The sequence below is a fragment of the Ipomoea nil genome, unplaced genomic scaffold (assembly GCF_001879475.1).
Source record: "Ipomoea nil cultivar Tokyo-kokei standard unplaced genomic scaffold, Asagao_1.1 scaffold2879, whole genome shotgun sequence".
Taxonomy (NCBI): domain Eukaryota; kingdom Viridiplantae; phylum Streptophyta; class Magnoliopsida; order Solanales; family Convolvulaceae; genus Ipomoea; species Ipomoea nil.
Genome location: NW_017619307.1, coordinates 7,185 through 31,420, shown reverse-complemented (window position 1 = coordinate 31,420; position 24,236 = coordinate 7,185). Strand labels below are relative to the sequence as shown.

At 35.5% G+C, this 24,236-nt stretch overlaps 1 protein-coding gene across 1 annotated transcript; it reads right to left on the bottom strand.

The window, feature by feature from the left end:
• Nucleotides 1–12,536: 12,536 nt before the first annotated feature.
• LOC109160685 (G-type lectin S-receptor-like serine/threonine-protein kinase At4g27290) lies at nt 12,537–16,909 on the bottom strand. The gene is made up of 8 exons (XM_019308961.1): nt 16,309–16,909; nt 14,874–15,643; nt 14,632–14,772; nt 14,024–14,187; nt 13,576–13,786; nt 13,209–13,440; nt 12,932–13,082; nt 12,537–12,824 (listed from the first exon to the last, which is right to left on the bottom strand). Exons 1-8 carry the CDS (start codon nt 16,842–16,844, stop codon nt 12,537–12,539), a joined length of 2,493 nt encoding a protein of 830 aa, XP_019164506.1. The 5' UTR covers nt 16,845–16,909.
• Nucleotides 16,910–24,236: the final 7,327 nt, after the last annotated feature.

Below are 24,236 nucleotides of genomic sequence, written 5' to 3'. Positions count from 1 at the left end.
GCAGAAGGAGAAGGAGAAGAAGAAGGAGAAGGAGAAGAAGAAGGAGAAGGAGAAGGAGAAGAAGAAGAAGAAGGAGGAGAAGAAGAAGGAGAAGAAGAAGGAGAAGGAGAAGGAGAAGGAGAAGGAGGAGGAGAAGGAGAAGGAGGAGGAGGAGGAGGAGGAGGAGGAGGAGAAGGAGAAGGAGAAGGAGACGGAGAAGAAGGAGAAGGAGAAGAAGAAGAAGAAGAAGAAGAAGGAGAAGGAGAAAAAGAAGGAGAAGAAGTAGGAGAAGGAGAAGAAGGAGGAGGAGAAGGAGAAAGAGAAGGAGAAGGAGAAGGAGAAGAAGGAGAAGGAGAAGGAGGAGAAGGAGAAGAAGGAGAAGGAGAAGGAGAAGGAGAAGGAGAAGGAGAAGGAGGAGAAGGAGAAGGAGAAGGAGAAGGAGAAGAAGGAGAAGAAGAAGAAGGAGAAGGAGAAGGAGAAGAGGACATGGTAGGGGAACGAAAGGGAATGCTGAAAAAAGAGAGAATGAAACGGGAAGGCTAACCTGGAAGAGACGACGGCTGGAGAACAGAAGGGCAAAGGAAGGAACGAAGAGTTGCCGGCCGTCGTGGAGGGGAGTAGTCTGAGAAGGGAAGAAGCTTAAGGCTGAAGTGAGTCTAAGAAACGCGAAGGAGAAGGAAGGAGGTCGTCGGTTATTTATAGGGTTGCACGACCGTCGCGATCATGACACGTGTCCTCGATCTGACGAATGTGGGCTTGCTGATGTTACACATGAAGTGACGGTTACGAAGAGACACGTTTCGAAAACTTAATCGGCGGAATTAGCGAGAAAGAGTCATAATTAAACCCGCTACGACCGTACCGCTTCCCAGAACCAATCGGGGAGAGCGGGACGAGTCGAGAAAACGTAGCCGGTCGGGGGGGCAAAAGCGGGAACCCGCTTGAACCACCAACAAACCGGGCAATGCCAAGACACCAGGCGGCCAGTGATATCGGAGGACTTGTGTTCTTGTCTTTACTTTTTCAGGACATCGCTCGGCTAGACCTAAAAAAGTGAGGGACTGGTGGTAGATACCCCGCCGCCTGGACGGTAAGATCAAGTAAGGTAGTCGGGTCAATGCATGGCTCAATACTTAGTATAAAGGGTGACCCCCAAAATGCTTCTCGGTCATCCTACAAGACGTCTGACGACAACCGTTGTTCATCCTTCGGCAACCGGAATCTCGGCAGCCGGCGCGTTCCCGGGCGAGGCTCGGTTTGGCGACCAGCCTCAGTAGCCGGTGTGTCTCCGGCTGAATACCCAAGTGGATTTAGGTGGACGACCAGGCTACGTGGGCGGTGTGTCCCCAATCAAGCGCCGTCCTAAACCCGGCTGAGGCCAGGCTACGAAGGCGAAGTATCCTCGCCAAAGAGCAACGACCCCCGAAGAGGCTTCACGGCAGCCAGGCATTCCTGACTGGGCGCGCACCCAGAAACGGACATCAGCGGATCCTACGGAAGCGAGTCTCTGTTCGTTTAAGTAGCTTCCTTAATTAGTCCAGATAGTATATGGTAATGAGTAGATGGCTGCGTCGCCCTTACATCAGCCCTGCCTGTCTCTAGACTTGACCTTACATCAACCCTACTTACCATAAACGAGCCCCGAGCTCATGTATAAATATTCCTGGGGATCACCATGTATTGGATCGGCACTCTGAGGGCAAAAACCCTAGAGAAATAATATCGCATTATTCTCTCTCACTTTAATACTTTATCTCTTGTTTTCATTACTTCGCAAGGGTAATTATTCGGTAGTGTTGACCTGCCGAGCGGTCATTGAAGCTGTGAAAACCAACAACACCAACACCACTAATAATTCTGAAGTGACATTAACAATTGTCATATTTGTGAGTGACATAAATTACAATTTTCTCCAAATATTATTTGACTTAAACGATTATCAAACTCATGATGACTTAATATTCAAAGAATATTAAATGATCAGTGGAAAAATTAATCATTAAAGCTACTCTCTCTATATATTATTCCCAAAACTACTCTCTCTATATATAATGCTAGGGCTTCAGTGAGCTGTGGATAATTGGATACCCCCAAGTATGGAAACGGACAATTATCACTAGTCACTACATAAAATAATAATAAAATAATCATTTAGGTCCCGTTTGGTTAGTTTTTGTACTCAAATATCAAATTTGATATTTATTATCATGTTTGTTTGTTTTAAAATTTTTGGTTATTCTACTAAGGATTCAGATACCGAAGTAATCATAAACTACATTACTATTTCTCTCTCCTATTTTGAACAGTTGAATAAAAAATAAAGAAGAAACAAAGATTCAGATACCGAAGTAATCATAAACTACATTACTATTTCTCTCTCCTATTTTGAACAGTTGAATAAAAAATAAAGAAGAAAAAAAAACATAAAAAGGTCATCATTCATGTATTCAATATGAAACTTTAATATACATATATATATATATATATATATATATATATATATATATATATATATATGCGCATATTATTCAACTCAAATCAAGAAGGTCAATAGTCAACCTCACAACGAGTCAAACTTAGAACCTTATAGTTACTAAGCTAATTGCCCAACCAGTCCGACTAGACCAATAAACAGCTCCCGTCGAGAGTCAAACTTAAAACTTTATAGTTGTCAAGTCAACTATCCGTCAACCCGACTGGGTTGCCCCACTTATTCTTAAGTCCTTGTATGGTGGCCACAGGCCATTCCAGTAAAAGTTTTCCCACTAATTAAATTATGAATTGGCTTAGAATTTCCACTAATAAAGACTTAATATTAAATATCTAGTGGAATATAAATATATAATACCTAATCTATATGGAATAGCCCTTTTTTTTTTTTGGAGGGGTGGGGTGAGCACTTATTCTCTCCAAGTCTCCAATTGCATTACGCATCACTTTTTTTTTTTTTTTAATTTAATATAATGTGGGAGATATAGGTAATGTCTAAATGAAGTGTAAGTAAGGTATATATAATTGTGAAATAGAATGTTGTCCAAACTCCCCAACCTCATCATAGCATTTTTTGAAGTATTGTTTTACAATAATATGAGAATGGCTTACATTGATATGGTATGGTAGGTGTTGATCCATTATAAGTGTGAACCATAACAAATTCTCCCCTTTTAAATAAGACATACACACCAGCAGTCATGTTGCCTTATGGTCTGACCATGTTCATAATACTATATGTTCATAATAAAAATTTTAAAATAAGTTTTTTGTAAAGCTATTTCACTTGCAAGGTAATGTTTTTTTTTTTTTTTTAATAGCTAAAATGCAATACTTTTTCATTGTGTGATAAACATGCAATAATCACTTTTTTTTTTTGGAAGAATCGACATTGATGGCTGACTTGTCCATGGGTGAAATGAACTCTGCATTTATTTTTTATTTATTTTTTTTAGTGACAAGTGAATAATAAGAATAATACTATATGTTCATAATAAAAATTTTAAAATAAGTTTTTTGTAAAGCTATTTCACTTGCAAGGTAATGTTTTTTTTTTTTAATAGCTAAAATGCAATACTTTTTCATTGTGTGATAAACATGCAATAATCACTTTTTTTTTTTGGAAGAATCGACATTGATGGCTGACTTGTCCATGGGTGAAATGAACTCTGCATTTATTTTTTATTTATTTTTTTTAGTGACAAGTGAAACATACAATCATTACTCTTTGAGAGTGTGCATGGCATAAACTTTACCTTGTGATCCTAGGTGCCAAAGAATTGAACCACAATTAGATAAACTAATATAGGTTTCTCATTTCCACCAAAAAAAAAAATATAGGTTTCTCATAAATATTGACTGGCTCGATCAAACCAAGAAGGTGAATAAGCCGCTCTTACTAAGAATCAAATTTGTAATCTTTTGATTGTCAACTTCGCTAGATTGCTCCCACACTACATTTATTTTTAATCATATAGCAATTGGCGAGCTACCATTGTAGGATTTGTAGCAAAGATGAAAAGTGATAACAATCCCCTTCCCAGCACGTGCCCCTCATCTCTCCTAGCTGGACTTGGCCTGACTTGCGCCCACATCCCACTTACCTTTCACCTCACCATCATTCGAACCCGTGGATTTGAGTGTTGCACTATATGTTCACTTCTCTGTGGATCACATATCATGTGATTGCTGTAAGTCGAGCACGCTTAACCACAGAGTTCTTTGCCTATCTAGATGTCATATCCTACTTAAAATCAATTGGTGATAAGTATGTGAAAATTAACAATTTAACCACATCTCTTCATGGCCTGATAAGCTACAATGTCATGTCTCAAATCGAGTAAGAGCTGAATTCGATTGACTCGACCAACGCCCAACAAAAAATACAATTTTGAATGATGACATAAAATATTATGAAAATTTCTAAACAATTAAAATATGATTTGCACTCTCCCTTAATATTAAATGAATAGTGGCAAACCTAATCATTAAAGCTACTCTCCACATCTAACCTTAGGGGTTAGTGAGTTCTAGAGAGAGGTAGCATAGACCTGTTCAGGAATGGACAAATTATTGTGTGGACCACAGTCCAAAAAGGCATTGTTTTAATGTTAAAAAATTCATTGTTTCGTGCGCGTGTTAGCATAATGAATATTCTAGAATAGAATAATGTATTTTATGAGTTATAATAATGTACTTTATGTGTTAGAATAATGTACTTTATATGTGTTAGAATAGTGAAATTTCTAGGGTAAGATAATGTATTTTATGAGTTAGAATAATTTACTTTATGTGTTAGAATAACGTATTTTTTGAGTTAGAATAAGAGTGAATTCCATTTTTGGTCCTACTGTTATAGGGGCGTTTCCAATTTTAGTCCACCTTAATTTTTTTTGCCACTTTATTACCACTATTATTGAATGTGTTCCACTTTTAGTCCCACTGTTAGTATTTCCATCAAGAGGCCGTGTAATCTAGGGGTATTTTGACCTTTCTTCTCATCCAAGACCTAAGACTATGTTTGACTAAAGAAATGAGAACATTAAACCTAAAACCTAAGAAATCTCGCCGGCCCATGTTGGAACGAATGAAATGATGTAGCTTTGGCATCCCATTCTCGTTGTTCGAAGAGCCATCTTCGAATATCGTAGGAGGAGGACGAAGCGCATGTATTAAAAGAGAAGAGACAAACGTAAAAAGACCAAAATACCCTTTGATTATATGGCCTCTTGACGGAAATATTAACGGTGGACTAAAAGTGGAACACATTCAATAACAGTGGTTGTAAAGTGGCAAAAAAATTAAAGTGGACTGAAATTAGAAACGCCCCTATAACAGTAGGACAAAAAATGGAATTCACTCTTAGAATAATGTATAATGTACTTTATGTGTTAGAATAATAAAGTTTCTAAGATAAGATAATGTATTTCATGAGTAATAAATATTGTACTTTATGCTTTGTTTGCATTTTCTTTCTTCTAATTGTGATTGTTATGTCTCTTCTTTCAATTGATGCTCCCAATTACATTCCTAATATGAATAACTAGATTCAATTTGGGATTGGATTTAAGTCATCTTTAGTGATTGATGCTATGTGATTGAATTGAGTTATGAGCTAATGTAATGACTTGATGATGACTTTAGTTGTGAGCTTGGTGTTTTCTATGGACTCATGTATGGTTGTGGCCAAATTATGCAAAAGGAACATGAACAAGGTGTTGTCACTATGAGAATAGAGCAAATACCATAGGCATACCACTCACTAATCCAACTCACCTTTGAGAAAAGGGAACTGAGTTGGAAGGAGATGCGAACACCACATGTTTGATAAAATGCTTTAATGGCCTTGAGTCATCATGAGAGTGGAACTTGAATCTAATTGAGAGTCCAACGACTACGAGAGTGGCGTTGGCACCTAGTAGAATCTCCCTAGTTCCATTGTCAATGCATTACATGAGCTTTAACGAATGATAAAATATATCATCTACACTTAAATGGCCTAGTTCAAGTCTTAATTTTACTGTTGCATGTTAATTGTCTTAGTCAATTGCTTTAATTGCATTTTGCACATAGTTGCTCCTTCATATCTTGCAACTCGCTCTCAAACTAGCTTCCAAACACTCTACAATGTTGTGCTTAATCACTTACTATTCAACACCCTCCCGGTCCACTCTTTGAGATGATATCCAGTGTGAGGATACCCTCTCACAGACACTCTATTTTCCACCACCATTTAACAAAACTTTCAATGTACTTTTTCTGGTCTTAATATCTCCAGTTCAATCACTATTTATATATCCAACAAGTTTCACGTACAATTTCATTAGTAAAGTAAAAAAATTCCATCATTATTCATACCTTTGACTTATTTCAGAATTCACTTTTCTGCATCCCAATGTGATAATTTTGGTTCCTCTATGAATCTGTTAAGTATTCCAACTCCATAAGAAATACCCAACCTGGTAGCCACTAGATACCTCAAACTTCTAATTAAGCTTTTATAAATTGTAACATTCACATTTTTTAATGCACTCATCTTTAAACATCTTCAACTTTTTGACTACCGCAGTTAAAACTGGTTTGAAGTTTTCCATTTTCAAGTTTTTCAAATATCAACAACATATTTCTTTTGTGATATAAATATTTTTCTTAATTGATTTTTTTCTATTTGATTATTTAATAACTTTATTTTGTTTACTCAAGTTGCGGCAACTAATGGACTTAACTAACCAATAATTAATAAATATAAAGAGTTTCTGTGCGACAAACATTATTAATAAATTTAGAAATAGAAAATAGCAAAAAAAAAAAAATTGAAGTAATAGGGTCAATAGTACTAAAAAATAGTACTTTTTAATACATGAATTTTAAAACTTTTAATTTGTGAGGGGTAAGTTAATTAATTTACAATTAGAATTATTATTAATATTTTTGCATAGGCAGCTCAACTGGTCATAGAGGTGAAACTTTGGAAGATTGACCAGAGATCGAGCCTCACCAGCGGCAGTGTGGGAGCAACCTCTCAAAGTGAGGGGGGTTCTTTGTGCGCAGTGAGCACTTTTGCCTCTGTGGTTCATGTTCAGTTGAGTTACCATGATTTACATCCTCCCAAATGCTCTGTCGGGTCGGGGTGTGGGGTGCCCTTAGGGTTGGGGTTCAGCCTCTGGAAGAATATTTTTAATATTAATAAATGGACGGTGTGTATCCCTACAGTATATGATATTGGATGTTAGACCATGCAATTCATTTTTTATTTTCAAACGTGGGACAACATATTTGTAATTTATTTATTAATATTTTTAATATTTATATAATTATTTCAATTCATTTTTAAAATATAATATAATATAATAATAATAATAATAATAATAATAATAATAATATTTAAACTGATTATTAAAAATATAAGTACTAAAAAGTCAACAAAAGGAATGAAAAGGATAAAAAGGGAATGCTCCAATTGAGTTGAATTGCATTTGTTTAAAATCTCTCAAGCTTAGCTAGCTTTTGAAAAATTATTAATTAAAATCATATTTGAATTGGTGGAAAATTCCATAATACCTTTTATCATCATTCAAAATTGTATTTTTCTTCTTTGTTAGAATGGTAGCTAGCCAAACTCCATACAATTAAGAATAAAAACAGCCCGATTGATCGAGTGAATTGAACATAATGTATATACTATCATTTAGAATGGTAATAGATCTGTCATCACACTACATAGTAGTTGGCATTATGTGTATATACTTTGATAGTAACAAGTTTGATTCTTGCCAACACCTCTCAATCGAGCTTGTTGCGCAAGATTTTTCTAGTGCGATTTACTTTTTATGCGTGAATTGCACAAGACTATAAGAGTTAAGGTTCACGAAAAATGTGATTAACATGAAGCTCCCAGTTCCTGAACAAGAACTTTCTGCAATTCTGGACCAAATTCCGAACATAGGTGATGAGTTACACAAGTTATATAATACCAAAACGTGCTATAATTTGAGAATAAGTATTATCACATGTGATACTTGTGAGGATAAATTTGTCTTTTTGACTCTACCTTTGATTAATAGGAAAGTCCGCAATTATTACTCAAATATTTGCTCTAAGTTAAGTTTGCCTTATAACAATGTTGCAAAAATCGCGTCCAGCCGGCTGCGGACGATTCGGCCGGAATCGGCCTCCTCCGCGGCCGGGCGGCTAGGCGGCGATTAATTGGCCGAACCGGGCGCCTAACTGGCCGGCGAACCGGCGTTTTGTAGTTTTTTTTTTCTTTTCTTTTTTTGGTTGAAAAGTGTAGAAAGTTCGGTAAGGCATAACTTTTAACTCTATTGTCCGTTTTGGACAATTTTTTTTTCTAATCGCGTATTTTTTCGAGATCTATACACCGCAAACAGCCAAAGGCGGTTTGGTCTTCTAATTTCTCCAAAAAATGCTTCTTTTGTTCTTAATTTTAATTTTTTATGTATTTAGATGGTTTTAACAATATTGAAAACGATTTTACAACCACTTATGTAAATAATTTGTAAGAAAAAACTAGAGGAACCTTATGTTTTATTAGTGAATTTCACAATTTTTTATTTTAAAATTAAAAAAAAAAAGAAAATTAAAAAATAAATAAATAAATTGGCGCCCTAAGCGCTAGGCGCCCCCTTAATTAGCGCCTAGGGGACGCCTAACATTTTTTGCAATCTTGCTTGTAACTTTTGCCGACAAAGGACTATAAAGCGATAAACCAACTTTCAAACCAAAAATATCAACAAATAGTTCTCACGAAAAGCAAAATATAAAATAATATGATTACCAAGACAATTGATTAACCAAATTAGTTAGAGTTGTCCATGTACTCTCCTACCTTATATTTGTCAACCAAAAATGTTTTTCTTCACATTTCTCCTATTTTCTTCATCAATTACGAATTTGACCACCGTCCATATTCTCATTGGATTGTTGGAATATTATCTTCACATTCTTAGATTTGATACCCCTAAGCTAGTAGTCATGTTTCCGTCTCTTTTGGATTTAATTAAGATTTCAAAATGCAACAACTTAAAGCCCCATTTTGGCTTGGCGGTTTTCTTAAGGTTTAATAAGGCATTTGACATTGGATCCAGCGTTGCATAATGATTACTTCTCAGGGGTCATCCATTCTCTGTTGTAAGTTAAACATGCTTAACTATAGAGTTCTTTGGTTATTTGGTTGTGATATCATACTGGTGATAAGTAGGTGGACATTAACCATTTAACCTCATCTTTCCATAGTAAGCCGTAAGCCACAAGCCGCAGCAACACGTCTAGAATATATCGAGTAGAGGCTGAACTCGACCAGTCCAGCCGACGCCGTACATTTTATTAACTAAGATTGGATTTGTAGGGTTAGCCATCTTCATAAGGAGACTGATTATTATTTTGATTGGATTGTGAGTAATCATGTAGATTCGAATTGACATCCCTTCTTTCTGGTGTTCTTGCTAGGGTTGTATAGCCTCACATGCATGCTTTATCAAAATCTAATATAATCTGTTTGTCAAAATTTTAAGTATTCCTTGCCAATGTGATTTTATTTCGGTTCATTAAAGAATAGCCAAAGCATCTTTAATTTACTGAAGTCTCTTAAGTTTTCAGTCTTGGTTAATTAAGGAATAGCTACAGCATATTCAGCTACCTAAAATTATTAAGTTTTAATCACATAAATTTTAGGCAAGAATTTGATAATTGTCTAGTGATCTTATAATTTTAATTTGGTTTGGGAGTAGCCACAGCATCCTTAATCTGTTAAAATTATATATTAAGCGGTTTATTTTGATCACATAAAGTGTTGGACATATCATTTGTGATTAATTGTATGTAATATGATGAAATTTAGTCCACAGGCAATTTCGTTATATTTGTATAATTAATCAGGATAAAATACTGGACTACGGTCATAATTTATCCCACAGGCAATTATGTATCGGAATGTAGTTTAGTAGTTTTATCAGTGATGATAGAAATAAATCAATTTATTTACTTTATGGTTATTTGTAAATAATTTTCAGTTCTATCATTAAGTTTAATTTTATGATGTAAACTTTAGATCATATTTCTTAATTTGTCCACAGAGATTAAGAAAAGGAACATGATCTCTTAAGTTTTTTATCATAATGATAGCAATGAATCTTATTGACTAAAACTTTGGCCTACAGGCAAGTTTTATGTCATTTGATTCTTCAACTCATTTGATAATAGTTTCATCATAAATAAATTTTTTTCAGTTGGATCTAATTGAGTAAAACTCTAGACCACAGACAAGTTTTATGTCACTAGATTCTTCTAGCTCTTTAGTAATTGTGAAAAATATTATCATAAGGGTTTCTTAATTGGATTTAATAGAATTAAAACTTTAGCCCACATGCAAGTTTTATGTCAATAAATCCTTCAAACCCATTAGATAATAATTTTATCACAATTCTAAGAAATTATAAATTTAGCTCAATTATAATTCTAAGTTTCATGGTTTGCATTGGGAAAACATGTATTCAGTCACTTCCCAAAATTTAGTCACTTCTATTAATTAATCCACGAATCTTGCTCGGTTCTACGGACTAACTGTAGTAAGTTACGTGATTTGACATACCTTTTTCGATTCCAATAATGATAAAATGTATCTTTTGAGCCAAATTCTATCTTGGTTTTGAAAGATGTATTTTGTTTCTTTTAGTATGTCCAACTATGGTAGGGAAATATATCTTCATTATTTAGTTGGAGTTCAATTGGAACCAAAATTGATTATTTAGTATGTCCAACTAATGGTGGGGAATTATGTCTTCATTTGTTAGTTGGTCAATAAATCGATTATGAGTATGTATATTATTAAGTTCACTTTATTAATTTCGCTGAAGAATATTTTAATTAGTCGGACTGATCATTTAGGAAAAGATTATTAAGATGCTCCACTAAAGTTTATGGATTTAATTGGCTTCATACATCCTAAATTTGATTGTATGTCAAACAATAAGTCCAAAATATTCCACAAGTATTAATCTTGTATTTGTTCATATAAATTCATAAGTTCAAATTATTGAACATTTGGTTGTCCAACATATTTATGAAAATGTTATAACCAAGGAATTTATTAGAACAAAAACATTTAATTTGTGGTGCACTGTCATTTAATAAATTCTTCAGTGATTAATAGAGTATTTAGTTTCTTCAAAATTGATCATGTGCCATTTCAGTTGTAAGGCTCAAAATAACTTTGTGGGACATATAAGTAAGACTCATTATGTTCAGTTCATTTAAAATGAACATTAAAGTTATTTGGGAAGTTATGGTGTATGATTAAGATTCCAAATTCATGGACTTAGACCTTTGGTTTATTGTCTAAGTTATTGGAATGCTTCTGTGACTTGACTATCTTTTGGCTATTTTTGATGAGTGGGAGTGACAGACGTGTCAAACTCCAAGCTCTTAGCTGTTAGAGATAGAACTTAAAGTTAACTTATAAAGAAGTCATGGAATATAGTTAGCATTATGCTAACATGAAGAGATCTATACTTAAGGCATGCTTATAAAGTTTTAGAGATCATTCAGTGTACTCTTTTGTACAATTTGGATGCGTTTTCTCCTTCAGTTGTGCACATAATGTATTTTGATAAACATCTCTTAAGGTACCGAGAATAAACATAGGGTTTGGTCATTAAGGACCTAAGTTGGAGAATTAAAATGCATGTGACCATAATGGATACTACTCTGATTAAATAGAGGACATGTCACTATGATTCGTGTATTTTGTTCTTTGATGAAGGTTGTGCTAGTACTTGCGCCAAGTGGGAGAATGTAAGATTTTTCCTAATAATATATATTATATATTATATATTAAGGCCTTAATTAAGTGGTGCAAGTTGACTAGGTTTATTAAGTGGTCTGGTTGGACTTAATAACTAGTAGTTGTTAGTCAACCAAACTCTGTGCCTAATATATTCCTGGATTGATGGGATACAGGATGTTGGATGTTAGCACATTCAGTTACGGTACTCAGACTGCTCAATAGACACCAATACACCATCTAGGGTTCTAAGTCAGGTCTGAGGCAAAACATGGCTAACGGTCTACCATTAAGAGACAACACAACAGGAACATCAACTATGGCTGGAGATCAACACGGCTACGCTTCCGCTATCATACGAGGTCAAGTTTCTCGTATACTATGGTTTATTATAGTTAAACTATTGTATATCTAACATCACATGCATGCTTTATTTATTTTCTTGTGCTCCTGTTTTTTCACGTGTGGAAACAAAAAATAAAAAATAAAAAATAAAAACCATAGCTCATATTGATAAATCTGCATATACATACTATAAACCAGTTTAACATCTATAATGGACATCAACTATTTCTACAAAATAGACATCTTTCAACAGGATTCGATTACACTCATTGTAACCTAGCTTGTTCTTGGAATTGAATGAAAATCACAACTACAATGGATGTAACTTTTTTTAATTTATAAACTATTACACACCAGTCTAAACTAAATTTCTTCTACAAATTAAGAGATCATTTAACGCGGTTCAAGAACACTAATTGTAACCTCATTTTTTGGAATAATGATCACTTGATTTTGTGTAAGACATAGAAACAATGGCATTGGAATGGTTGGTAGTCACAAAAGCTGGTTCTTTAAGTGGTGGAATTGCTAATGTAGGGTTGGTCAACATGAGAACTGCATCAAACATTGTTGGCCTATCTGTTGGAATTGCTTGGACACATAAAAGGCCCACCTCGATGCACCTTATGACTTTGAAAGAGTCGTATGATGATCTCATTATTGCCGGATCAACAAATTCATATGATTGTCCCTCTTTCCAATTTTTCCATGCCTAATACAAAGAAAAATTAAAGGAACTATAATATTGAAATATAATATCATTTTCTTCTATATATATACTTTATATACCAAAATCATGAAGTTACATGGCATCCATACCCATCCGATGAGGGAGACTGAAAGTTGAGGGTGAATAAAATTTGAATTCTTCTTGCCATTAATAATTTCTAACAATAGAACTCCAAAGCTGTATACGTCAGATTTTTCTGAAAACTGTCCGTGCAATACATATTCTGGTGAAATATAGCCACTGATCAAATAATAAAGTTAGTTATGCAGGCATTAATAAGTACACATTGCACGCGCAAATATGATTGTGAACTTATGAGTTGAATCAAATCTTTATTAATAATGGAATCTAGCTAACTGCACTTACTATGTTCCAACCACACGATTCGTTTCTGCTTGAGTTTGATCAAGTCCAAATATCCTTGCTAACCCAAAATCTGATATTTTCGGTTTCATTGTTTCGTCGAGTAAAATGTTGCTTGCTTTTAAATCTCTGTGAATGACTTTTAGTCTCGAGTACTTATGAAGATAAAGAATTCCTTGAGCAACTCCTTCAATTATTTGTAAGCGTGTGTTCCAATCTAAATTATCTTTCTCACCTATATTTGGAAGAAGCAAAGTGAAGTGATGAAGTTGTTAATATATAGAAGAACAAATCAGGGAAACTAATGCTCTAAATATATGAAACCTAGCTCATAAATTATGATTCAGAATAGATAGCAAATTAAACATACCAAATAAGAACTTGTCCAAACTTCGATTTGGCATGTACTCATAAATTAGTATTTTTTCATCATCTTCAACGCAACAACCCAAAAGCCTAACAAGATTCTTATGCTGTAGTTTTGCAATTAGCTTTAGCTCATTCATGAACTCCTCTAGGCCCTGTGATGATTGCTTACATAGCCTTTTGATGGCTACCATCCCAAATTCAGATAAAAAACCCTGAAATGAAATGACACGAATGTGAAGTTTGAAAATAATGATCCGGGATCGAGTCTTACTAGCCGCAATGTGGGAACAACCTCTTAAAGTGAGGAGGACTCGAGTTACTATGATTTACATCCTCCTAGATGTTCTGTTTTGAAATTAAGAGTTCAATCTTTTGAGAACAACAATCATAAAGTGATTTGAATTGGAGATTCAATCTTTTAAGAACAACAATTATAAAGTAATAATTACCTTAAACACAGGACCAAATCCACCCACCCCAAGTTTGTTTGCTTCATTGAAGTGGTCGGTAGCATCTAATATTCTCTCCAAACTGAGTTGTAGCAATTCTACATCTCCATTTCCAAGGGGGGATGCATTTGACTTTTGGCTGGCTATTGATGTAGACTTCTCACCTACATATATACATACACATGCAATCAGTGTTCACACAGCAGTTAGCAACTATTAATGAAGGTGGTGGGAATGCCCTGCCATGTTTTTTTTTTTTTATGCCTTGCCATATTATTGTTCCTAAAAAGTTGAATTAAATTGAATCCACGATCTCAATAGCCCAATAGAGCATTGGGAAGATATAAATCATGATTATGGCAACTCAATTTCATATAGAGACATCATGATTATGGCAATTCAATTGCATATAGAGACTAGATCTTTGCTAATCATGGTTCATGATCATGGTAACTCAAGCTGAATACACAGGCTAGATCTCTGTTAATCATGGTCGCTGGTGAAATTCGATCCTAAGTAATTGTTTTCAAATTTCACCTCTGTGACTAACTGAGCTGCCCATGTGGTCTGGTCAGCCATACTATTCAAAATGGAATTTATGTATGTACCTTTTTTTCTATAGTATCTCCGTTTGAGGATACAACCCAAAACACTAATAACAACAAGAAAGACTGCTGCAAAGACCAAAGAAACTATTACTGCAACATGTAAAGGACGTTTGCTTTTGTGTGCAGAATTTTCAATTCCATCTGCACCAAACATAATCAAACGAACTAAAGTAAGAAAAAGCCGAACACATTCCATGTCAAAAAGCTAGCACAAAGAGAAGACAAAGTTAAACATGTCTTACTTTGCTCAGAGGCATGAACTCGAACATGGAGATCACTAATGGCAGCTGAATTGTTATGAGCCAAATCAACCAAGTCCCCAAACCAGTTTATACAATTGACATTGTCATCGCTGATATTGGTGTAAGCGAAAGCCGTGCAGGAACAGTTCCTGTAACACTGAGCTTCACATTCAGTAAATGTCATATTATTATTTCGCAATGAAATTGGATGGTCGGGCCATTTCATCCCTTCAAGCCTCATGAACTTGTCATCTTCATTGCATTCCAATCCTATTCTCCTCACACACCCTCCACTGTAATTCCCATTTTCCCAATCTTTCTGCGATTTCGGTTTAAATCCTTCCAAGCAAGTGCAGACCGAATGGGAAGAACCGGTTTTCTTACAGCTTCCAAACGAACCACAGCTCCCATACATTTCACACTGAGTTGGGTCTGGAAACTGCAACCTATTCTCCCATTCATCACTGTTCTCTGGCTTTAACAGAACTTGAATATACCCGTCGGGACTCAAGACGAACCGGATTGGGGCCGAGGCGTCCCGATACGTATAGCTGAAATAAACTTCATCTTCTCGTGCTGCCAATGATGAATATACTGAATATCCCTGCTTGGGAATGTACCGGTATGTAGAATAACCATACTCATACAAATTGCTCCTATAATAAGGAATATTATTGTTTTGTTCCCAAATGAAGATTTGTGGAGCCCCATTGGGATCCATCCCCATCGAGAATTTCCCTGGCCGGGGATCATCGCTGCTAGTCCAAGACCTTGTAAAAGTGAGAAAATCATATACAGCAAGTACGGGCTATTTACAGTCCAGTGATGAAGTTACAACAGAAGAGGAAACGGTGCACACCAAGCTAAAAGAAAAGGAGAGCTACTGCAACAAGAAAAGTAATGGTGTGTTTGGTTGATGGGTTTTGTCCATGGGAATGGGTATGAAAGTAATTGTTATTGTTTGGTTGATAGGTTTTTAAAACACTACTATAGGTTTCGAATACCCCATCAATTGAAAAATCCATACTACTACGGAAAATTATGGAATTTCCGACCACCTGAAAGTGATCTTAAAGCAAGTCGAAAGCAAAGAGTGGTCGGAAATAGCAATAAAGGTTTTTTCGGATACCAAAAGTAGTCGGAACAAGACTCTCGACTTGATTTAAGATCACTTTCAGGTAGTCGGAAACTCCATAATTTCCAGCCGTACCCAAATAAAATAAGGATTTCAATTTATTCCCTTGTTCATTCTCAAGCACTACTATTAGTAACCATTCTCATTCCACCCTACTACCAAACATGTTAAATACTTTCATCAAAACCCATTACCATTATCAAGTATTTGATACCCATTTCGATTCCGATTCCCATGTGGGAACCAAACACACCCTAAATAATACAGCAAATATAAAAGAAAAATACAATTAATACACACCTGAGAATGTTTCGTTTTCCGGTTCTCATGTTTACCTTTAGTCTCATCTCCGGCATCAATGTATCACCGCCGCCGTTGCCGTCATCAAAGCTCTCCCAAACAGTGTAATTCCCGTGCTTCAGAACAAGGTTTCCGGTGTCTTGCAGTTGCGCCTCCGCATAATAATTTCCGCCCGGACCGGAGACATTTGTCGACCATTTGGTGTTGTTTCTTGCGCCGCCGCCGTGGAGAAGCCGCAGATTCCCATCATCACCGATTGTGAAATGCGCTTCTTCGGAATCTTGGTGCAGCGGAGATTCTCTGTTGGCTACCCAAATCACGCTACTGTCTTTGAGGTTGTTGTACCATATCCCCAGAAAGGAAGAAGATGAGTTTCCGGGACGGAAGAAGCCTAACGCGAAGTTCCCGTTGGAGGAAACTAACGTAGTGTTTGGAGTAACAACGTCGCCCCGTCTGAGAATGTCTGTGCTCGTTCCAAGATTGCAGAGAAAACAGAGAGACGCTAAAGAAACAAGTGTGAGATGAACCCTTCCCATACTATATGGCCGCCGTTTCCGGTTTAGTTTCGCCGGAGAAGAATGGGAATTGGATAGTTGTTCCAGTTCCGGGAAGTTTAGAAGACTTATATTTGAAACGGGAGTTAGGTTTGTTGTTTTATTTTTTTGTTTGGTCGACACCGACAACACGATTATCATACCTATCTCATGTTACATCAATAATATTCATATTGTCAAACCACTCAAACGAGAAAACAGTAGCCGAATTTGGAAAGCAACCAAATTTCACACTTTCACGTACCAGAATAATATATGGTGTGTTTTCATGTAGAATATTGTGTGTATTTATGTACAGATTTGCAAGTTCTTAGTAGGGGTTCTTATCGGAATATTAGAACATCCATAATAGCGGATTTTAAGTCCTTTTTGCAAGTATGATTGCATATGTGGTGGAGAGAGAATGAGAAGAGAGAAGAATTGAGGATTTTGCAAGGAGATCTGGTTTATAGCTCTATAGTGGGCAGTGCACTCCCCATGCTGGGTGCATAATTTCCTTTGCCCACTATGCCTTAGGGAGTTAGGAGCAATCGTTATGCCATGGAACCGTGTTCACCATCCATGGTGAACACGGTCCCAACGGTGTTAGTGCACTATTATTTCTTTTTTTTTTTTTTTTTTTTTAATCGCGCGACTTTTCTTCTTTATTTTCACATTTCGCGGTTTCACTTTAATTTGAGGTGAGCAATGATTTCGGACATTCATAAATTATGAATCCATGCCTGCACATTCACTTTGGACCCGTGCCTACACATTCCCGTCCGAAACCATGACTGCTCTTATGAATTTTCTGTTATGAAATTATGAATTTTCTGTTATGAGATTATGAATTTTCTGTTATGAGATTATGAATTTTCTGTTTTGAGATTATGAATTTTCTGTTATGAGATTATAAATTTTCTGTTATGAGATTATGAATTTACAGTAAATTCATAATCTCATAACAGAAAATTCATAATTTAATAAATGTTTTTCTTTTATGCGATTATGAATTTTCAGTTATGAGATTATGAATTTACAGTACATTCATAATCTCATAACAGAAAATTCATAATCTGACCAAACACACGCCGTTAACACCACATCCGCGATTTTTGTTTTTTTTTTTTACTTAAAAACGGCGCCGTTTAGACCCGTGTTCACCATTCATGGTGAACACGTTTCCAGGGCATAGTTTGCGAGTTAGGGGATGCACTTCAAATAAACTATAAGTAAAACATGGAAGATTAAAATAATAATTTATTTCAAAACGCTATCCTATGTAATGTTTCAAAATATGCTCATTGTTGTAATGCTGTTTGTGCCCGATGGCCTTTAGCTCTTAACCGGTGCATTGAGACCAAGAGACAAAGAGCAGGAAAGTAAGGGCACAAAGTAATGTATATTTCTCATTCCAACCAACTTCCAAATACAATGATACAACATATATATAAATACAATATGTAACACCAAACAATAATGATGATAATAATGCCTGGACCGTTACATCCGTTTTGTATTGAATGTTCATAATGTCCACATAATATATATTTATAACACTCCCCCTTGGACATTACCTTGCCATCACCCTGCCTCATTAAAAACTCGCTAGAAAAACCCTGTGGGAAAAAACTAGTCGAGAAAAGAGTACAAGGTATATGGATAGTATATTTGAATACATTCATGCCTCGTTAAAAAACTTCACTAGGAAAACCACGTGGGAAAAACCTAGTTGAAGAAAAGAGTACATGATATTCGTAAACTCATATATTGTACTGATTGCCTCGTTAAAAACCTTAACTTAAGAAAACCTCGTGGGAAAATTTTAGTTAAGGGAAAAAGAGTACAATCATAAGCCTTCAAGGCATAATCTTCAGGATTTTGGGGTTTGTCTATTTAGTTATTTATATACAACCCCCCATTAATATATTATAGTCATACCTCATTAAAAAAACCACACTAGAAAAACCCATTGGGAAAAACCTAGTGAGAAAAAGAGTACATGGGTATGTATATGATGCAGAAAGTATAACTATTAGTCTTTTTAAGACCCAATCTACAGGATTAACCAATCTACAGGATTGACTCGAGTGAATATATACGCTGCAAAAAGTGCAACTATTAGTCTTTTAAGACCCAATCTACATGATTGACTCGAGTGAATGTACTTCTCGTCTCCCCCTGAAGATAACAATCTTCAAATTCTACATTGTTTAAAGTAAAATCATCGTTTCAAAAGGGTGTAGAGAAGGGATATGGTACAATCTTCAGGATTGTCATTAGAATTTATAAAAGGATATGGTACGATCTTCAGGATTGTCGTTAGAATTTATCATATTTTCTCATGATCATCTGAACCAAAAATTATTTATATTTTGTCGCTCCCCATAAATAATTTTCTTTACCCTTGCATATCAATCTCATAGATATTTTGTAGGTATACATTTGCTAACTTGTCATTGGAGCAAATCTTCTGGACAAATATTTTATCACTCTTCTAGAGTTCATGTGAATCAAGGTATTTTATACCATGAAAAACTTTATACGTTTTTATTTGTCCCAAGTATGATGACTTCATGTCAAAAGCATCAATATGAATATTTGTACCTTGATCATCTCGTAACTTAAAAGTCGCTATGACAAAGCGAGAAAGTAATAACGAGATGATAATATACAAAATACATCTATAAGAACAAGTATTATCCCTTAGGCTTTAAGATGCTTAAAGCTTAAATTGATTTATAATATATCAATCCAAGTCATGGCGTTTAACATAATGCCAATATTCAAATGACTTCTCGAAAGAGGTACCTTAAGGATATTAATGGATATTATTTAACATCATTTCCCTTTCTATCTAGGAGAATCACCAAATCACTCTTTACAAATTACAAAAAGAAAATGTGAATTTGGGAATTTTCGTTCTCAAAGAAAAGGTATTCAGAATAACGCTTTAAAATATCGGACTTCTGGTCCTGAATCATCCTTTAGGTTAAAATGATCCTTATCTACTTCGGGAGATTATTTGGACATATACTAAATAGTATGTGAAATTTCTCTTAAGGAAATGCTCGATCTACAGGTCGATATAATACTTGATTTTCCATCTCCTTTATTTTACAATAAGCCCCTTAGTAAGTACCTAATGGTACATATTCATTTCTATAATTTCCTTATTTTAAGAGGAAATTACTCAATCAATTGCTTCACTATTTTAAGTAAAGTAAAGCATTTGTATTTCAACAACAAACATGTTGTGATATTTACTTTCTTTCATTTTTGAGAATTATAAATCCATCAAGGATTTTCAGATAAACATTAATTGTCTAATGACCCATAGTTTCTAGGTCATGACTTTAATAAGCTGCATATCTAGAATTATTCTGCCAATCATGTAGCGGAACTTTTAATAATATTCATCATGGGAGAGTATACTTGATTATGGGTTTTTGCGTTAACCCTTAAGCTACAGACTCGCTTTATATCTCACCACCTTATCATTCTTGTTTTTCCTTTATACAAACACCATTTGTAACCTACAGGGTTAATACTTCAATGGTGTACAAAAGGAATATATTAGCGATGTTGGTCCCGATAGGGTGGTGAAAGTCTAGAGGGGGGGGGGGGGGGGGTGAATAGACTTTCAAGTTTTTTCAAAATAAATAACTCTTTGGTAACTTCAACTCTAAGTAACAAGTAAAGGAGATGGTTCACTCAATATGTAACAATAATATTCAAGATTGTAAATAAATATCGTGTCACGTCGACCGTGTGACGAACGTTGCATGCAACACGTCAAACTTGCTTAGAATATTCCAATATTTAAGCTTGAGAAGTTTGAGTCACATGCATACGTGAAAACACACTAAACCCGGATGATTAAGATTAACTGTGAATAGTAAACGGGTTAGTCAGATAAGATAGATAAATAGAGCAAATTATGTAAGTGCGGTATGTAAATGAGAGAGGCAATTTATAGTGGTTCGGAAGTGGCGTAATCTTCCTAGTCCACTTTACTCCATTCACTTCTAGGAGTAATTCACTATTTTCCCCACACAGTTACAATAGTGAATAAGCGCTACACAAGCACTTCTTCCGGATGTCTTGCACACAGCTACACCCAACTCCGAGTGTCTCGCACACAGCTACACTCAACTCCGAGTATTTAGCACACAGCTATACTCAACGCCAACTAAGTGTCTTGCACACAGCTACACTTAGCAACTACGAGTGTTTTGCACACAGCTACACTCACTAGAGTATTTTGCACACAGCTATACTCTTCTAACAATTACAAATACAAAGGTAATTGTACCTCTCTCCAACTAGATTTGAGACTATTCAGACTAAGTCTCTAAGAATATTTGAGCAGTTGCACTTTTGAATTTTGCACTTTGTTTATCCGTGTGTATTGCACCTCTATCTCTTCTTGTCTTCAAGTCTTCATGGATTTTTATAGGCAATCAAATATATCCGTTGGAGTGGATAATTTGATATTTGAAATTTGAATCTTCATAGCCTGATATTGTTGACAATAGTAGATCTTCAATTTTGATTTGATTGTCAACTTGCCTGACAAAATAATATTTTATCTCAACTTGATTTTCAAGTTGTTTCTTAAAATATTATTTTTGTTGTCAATTTGAATATCCAATGAATCTTTGAAATAAATTCATCTGATATAATTTATTTCTAGGACAAGTTTTTATATTCATGTCTTCATAAATATTTTTCCGTTCTGATCAAATATCTTCAGGCAATTTTGGACTCTTGTGGCATGTGGGCTGATCCAAAATAAATTCCTTCGAATTTATTCATTTCCTGAACATCTTGCTTCTTTGCCACATTGTGCTCCTTTGACTTGGGCACTTCTTGCTTGTTTGACTTGAACATTGTGCTCTTTCTGATTTGGTCACATTGTGCTCCTTTGAACACATCGTGCTTGTTCACATTGTGCTCTTTTAGAACATTGTGCTCCTTTTCAGACATTGTGCTCCTTGGGCACATCTTGCTTGTACACATTGTGCTCCTTTGGAACATTGTGCTTGTCCGCATCGTGCTCCTTTAGGAACATTGTGCTCTTTTGAGAACATTGTGCTCTTTTGAGAACATTGTGCTTGTCCGAAAACTTGACTTGTAAAAAATAAATCCTTGGGGGATAATCGATCTCGGGTGTGATCATTTTGAGTAAGGACTTCTACCATTTCGCCGTTAAGCTCATCCGATCAATTCTTGCAACGCCATTCCTTTATGCTTCTTTCTCGGATGAATACTCGTAGGACCAAAATTAATTTCCCAAATTAATTTTGTTCTTCCTATGGTAGATTCCTTTTGACTCGATATTCTGATTTATGATGCTTGTACTAAAAGACCTAAAAACCAAGGGGATCTAAAGTACATTTGGCTCATCAAAACTTACAAAAATATTCCTATCAATTTTCCCCCTTTTTTATGACGCCAAAACCTATACTCAGTCATTTGGTTTGTCTTTTAAAAACAATTATTTTTCAAAATATTTTATTAATTTTGACATAGCCAAGACGAGCTTAACATTTGATTTTGACTCTAGGAAAGGTATTTTTTGCATCTAAATTTCTATTCGCATTTTTTGGAGTTTAATGATAACGAATTTTGTAATTTTTCCAATTTATGCGATTTGATACAATCTAAGCTAAAATGTTACCTTTCAAGACAAATAAAATAAAAATAGATAACAAGGAAAACTTAATAGCATCATAAACAGATAATTCGGACCATTTCAAATTGTTCCATGATCATGAGTTCAAGTTCTCGTGGACCATACACCAAAAAAATGTAACAATCATACAAATCACTTGATGATTCTGTTTCTCCTTTCTTCAAGAACATGATTTATATGATTTTGAACTTCAATGAAATTGTTACTAATGACATAATTGTTGCATACCTGCCCAATCACATAATAGTTGAATGCTTCAATAATGTTGTCCCCGGGCAGTATTCCTTCTTCATACCATATGATGCACTCTTCTAGACTCCTTCCTCCTTGAAGCTCGGCATCATTGACCTTGATATAATCCTTAAGAACCATGATCATCAAAGCTCTAGCATAGCTTTTGATCCTCCTGAAGTTCTCATTCGAAACCCACAAATTTTGGTCACTTGGACCACTTTTCTTCATTCCCTATGGTAGGTCATTCAAGCTTGCCAATCTTGGCATTTCAACCCTACCATCTCTTGGTGTGGATTCCAAATAGAGAGCTGCTTTGTTGTACCAATTGATTTGCTCAATATTTCCACCTGCACAAACAATGTCACGAAATGAACGGTTAGTGGTATTTGCACTGCTTGATCCTCTTGGACTGCCAGCTTCACCACTACCGAACCAATATTCCAATCCTCCTCTTCTAGCAATGTTTCTGCCAGCAGATCTGCTTCCTCCTCCTCTACTACTGCTTGTACCAACATTTCGGGTAGCCATGGCAGCCATCATCATTTCAAGCATGCCTTCCAAATGACTGAATCTCTCTTCCCCCTTTTTGGCGTAATCAATGAGTGTATAAACTGACTCACAAAGAGATGAAACAGATTCGGATATGTTTTCATATGAACCTCGAAGGCAGCCCACTTTGGTGTTGATGGAGATGAGATCTGTGTGGACATCACTAATCTGCTTCTCATGTTGATGAACCACATTGAGAATTCCTTGACTTTGATTCACGGCAATTGCTTCATTTGCTTTTCCAGAATTTTTGAGGATTTGAGATAGTTGGATGTAGAACTCATTGAGTTGCCCTTTGACATTTGTGTTCAATCCACCAACTTGTCTCTCAAGTGCTTGATGTGTGTCAATCAGGTGTTGTTGACTCCTCCGATTTTCATCAAATGATGCTTCGAATTTTCCTCCTTGAGTATTGACAACATTATCCACATGAGTGTAGATACCTTGAAACATACTCTCCATTCCGGTGGAATACTTGCTTGGTACATTCCCTATTTGTCCCTTTTTAATTACCTATAAATAGCATATTTAATGCCCGTGAGAGGGGACTGTGAGATTTCTACTCAACCTAGTATTAACTCGAGATCGTCCAACCCATTATCACAAATACCCGAGCCTGTATATTAGGCCCTGAGATCGTACTTAGGCATATTTGTATATCACAATGTATTTACTACATCAAAATTTTTATACAAAATCTAGACCAAGGTCCACAAAACACATCATGAATTCTGTTCCTTGATATAATTTGTGTCCAGTGGTACGTTGGGCCCATTATATTGCTGTTTTGTTTAACCAGCGTACGAAATATTAGGATTTTTGGGCCTAACATAATAGTCTGTTTCATAAGTTAATATTCAATCGTTATACCGTGCACCAGGGCGCACATAGCACTGTGCGTCCCGTGCCTCTCA

Coding starts and splice junctions, on each gene's coding strand:
- LOC109160685 (XM_019308961.1), bottom strand. CDS start 16,844: ATGGGAAGGGTTCATCTCACACTTGTTTCTTTAGCGTCTCTCTGTTTT. Junction 15,644..16,308: donor GGAAAACGAAACATTCTCAG/GTGTGTATTAAT, acceptor CACTTTTACAAG/GTCTTGGACTAGCAGCGATG. Junction 14,773..14,873: donor AGTTCATGCCTCTGAGCAAA/GTAAGACATGTT, acceptor TGTTTGGTGCAG/ATGGAATTGAAAATTCTGCA.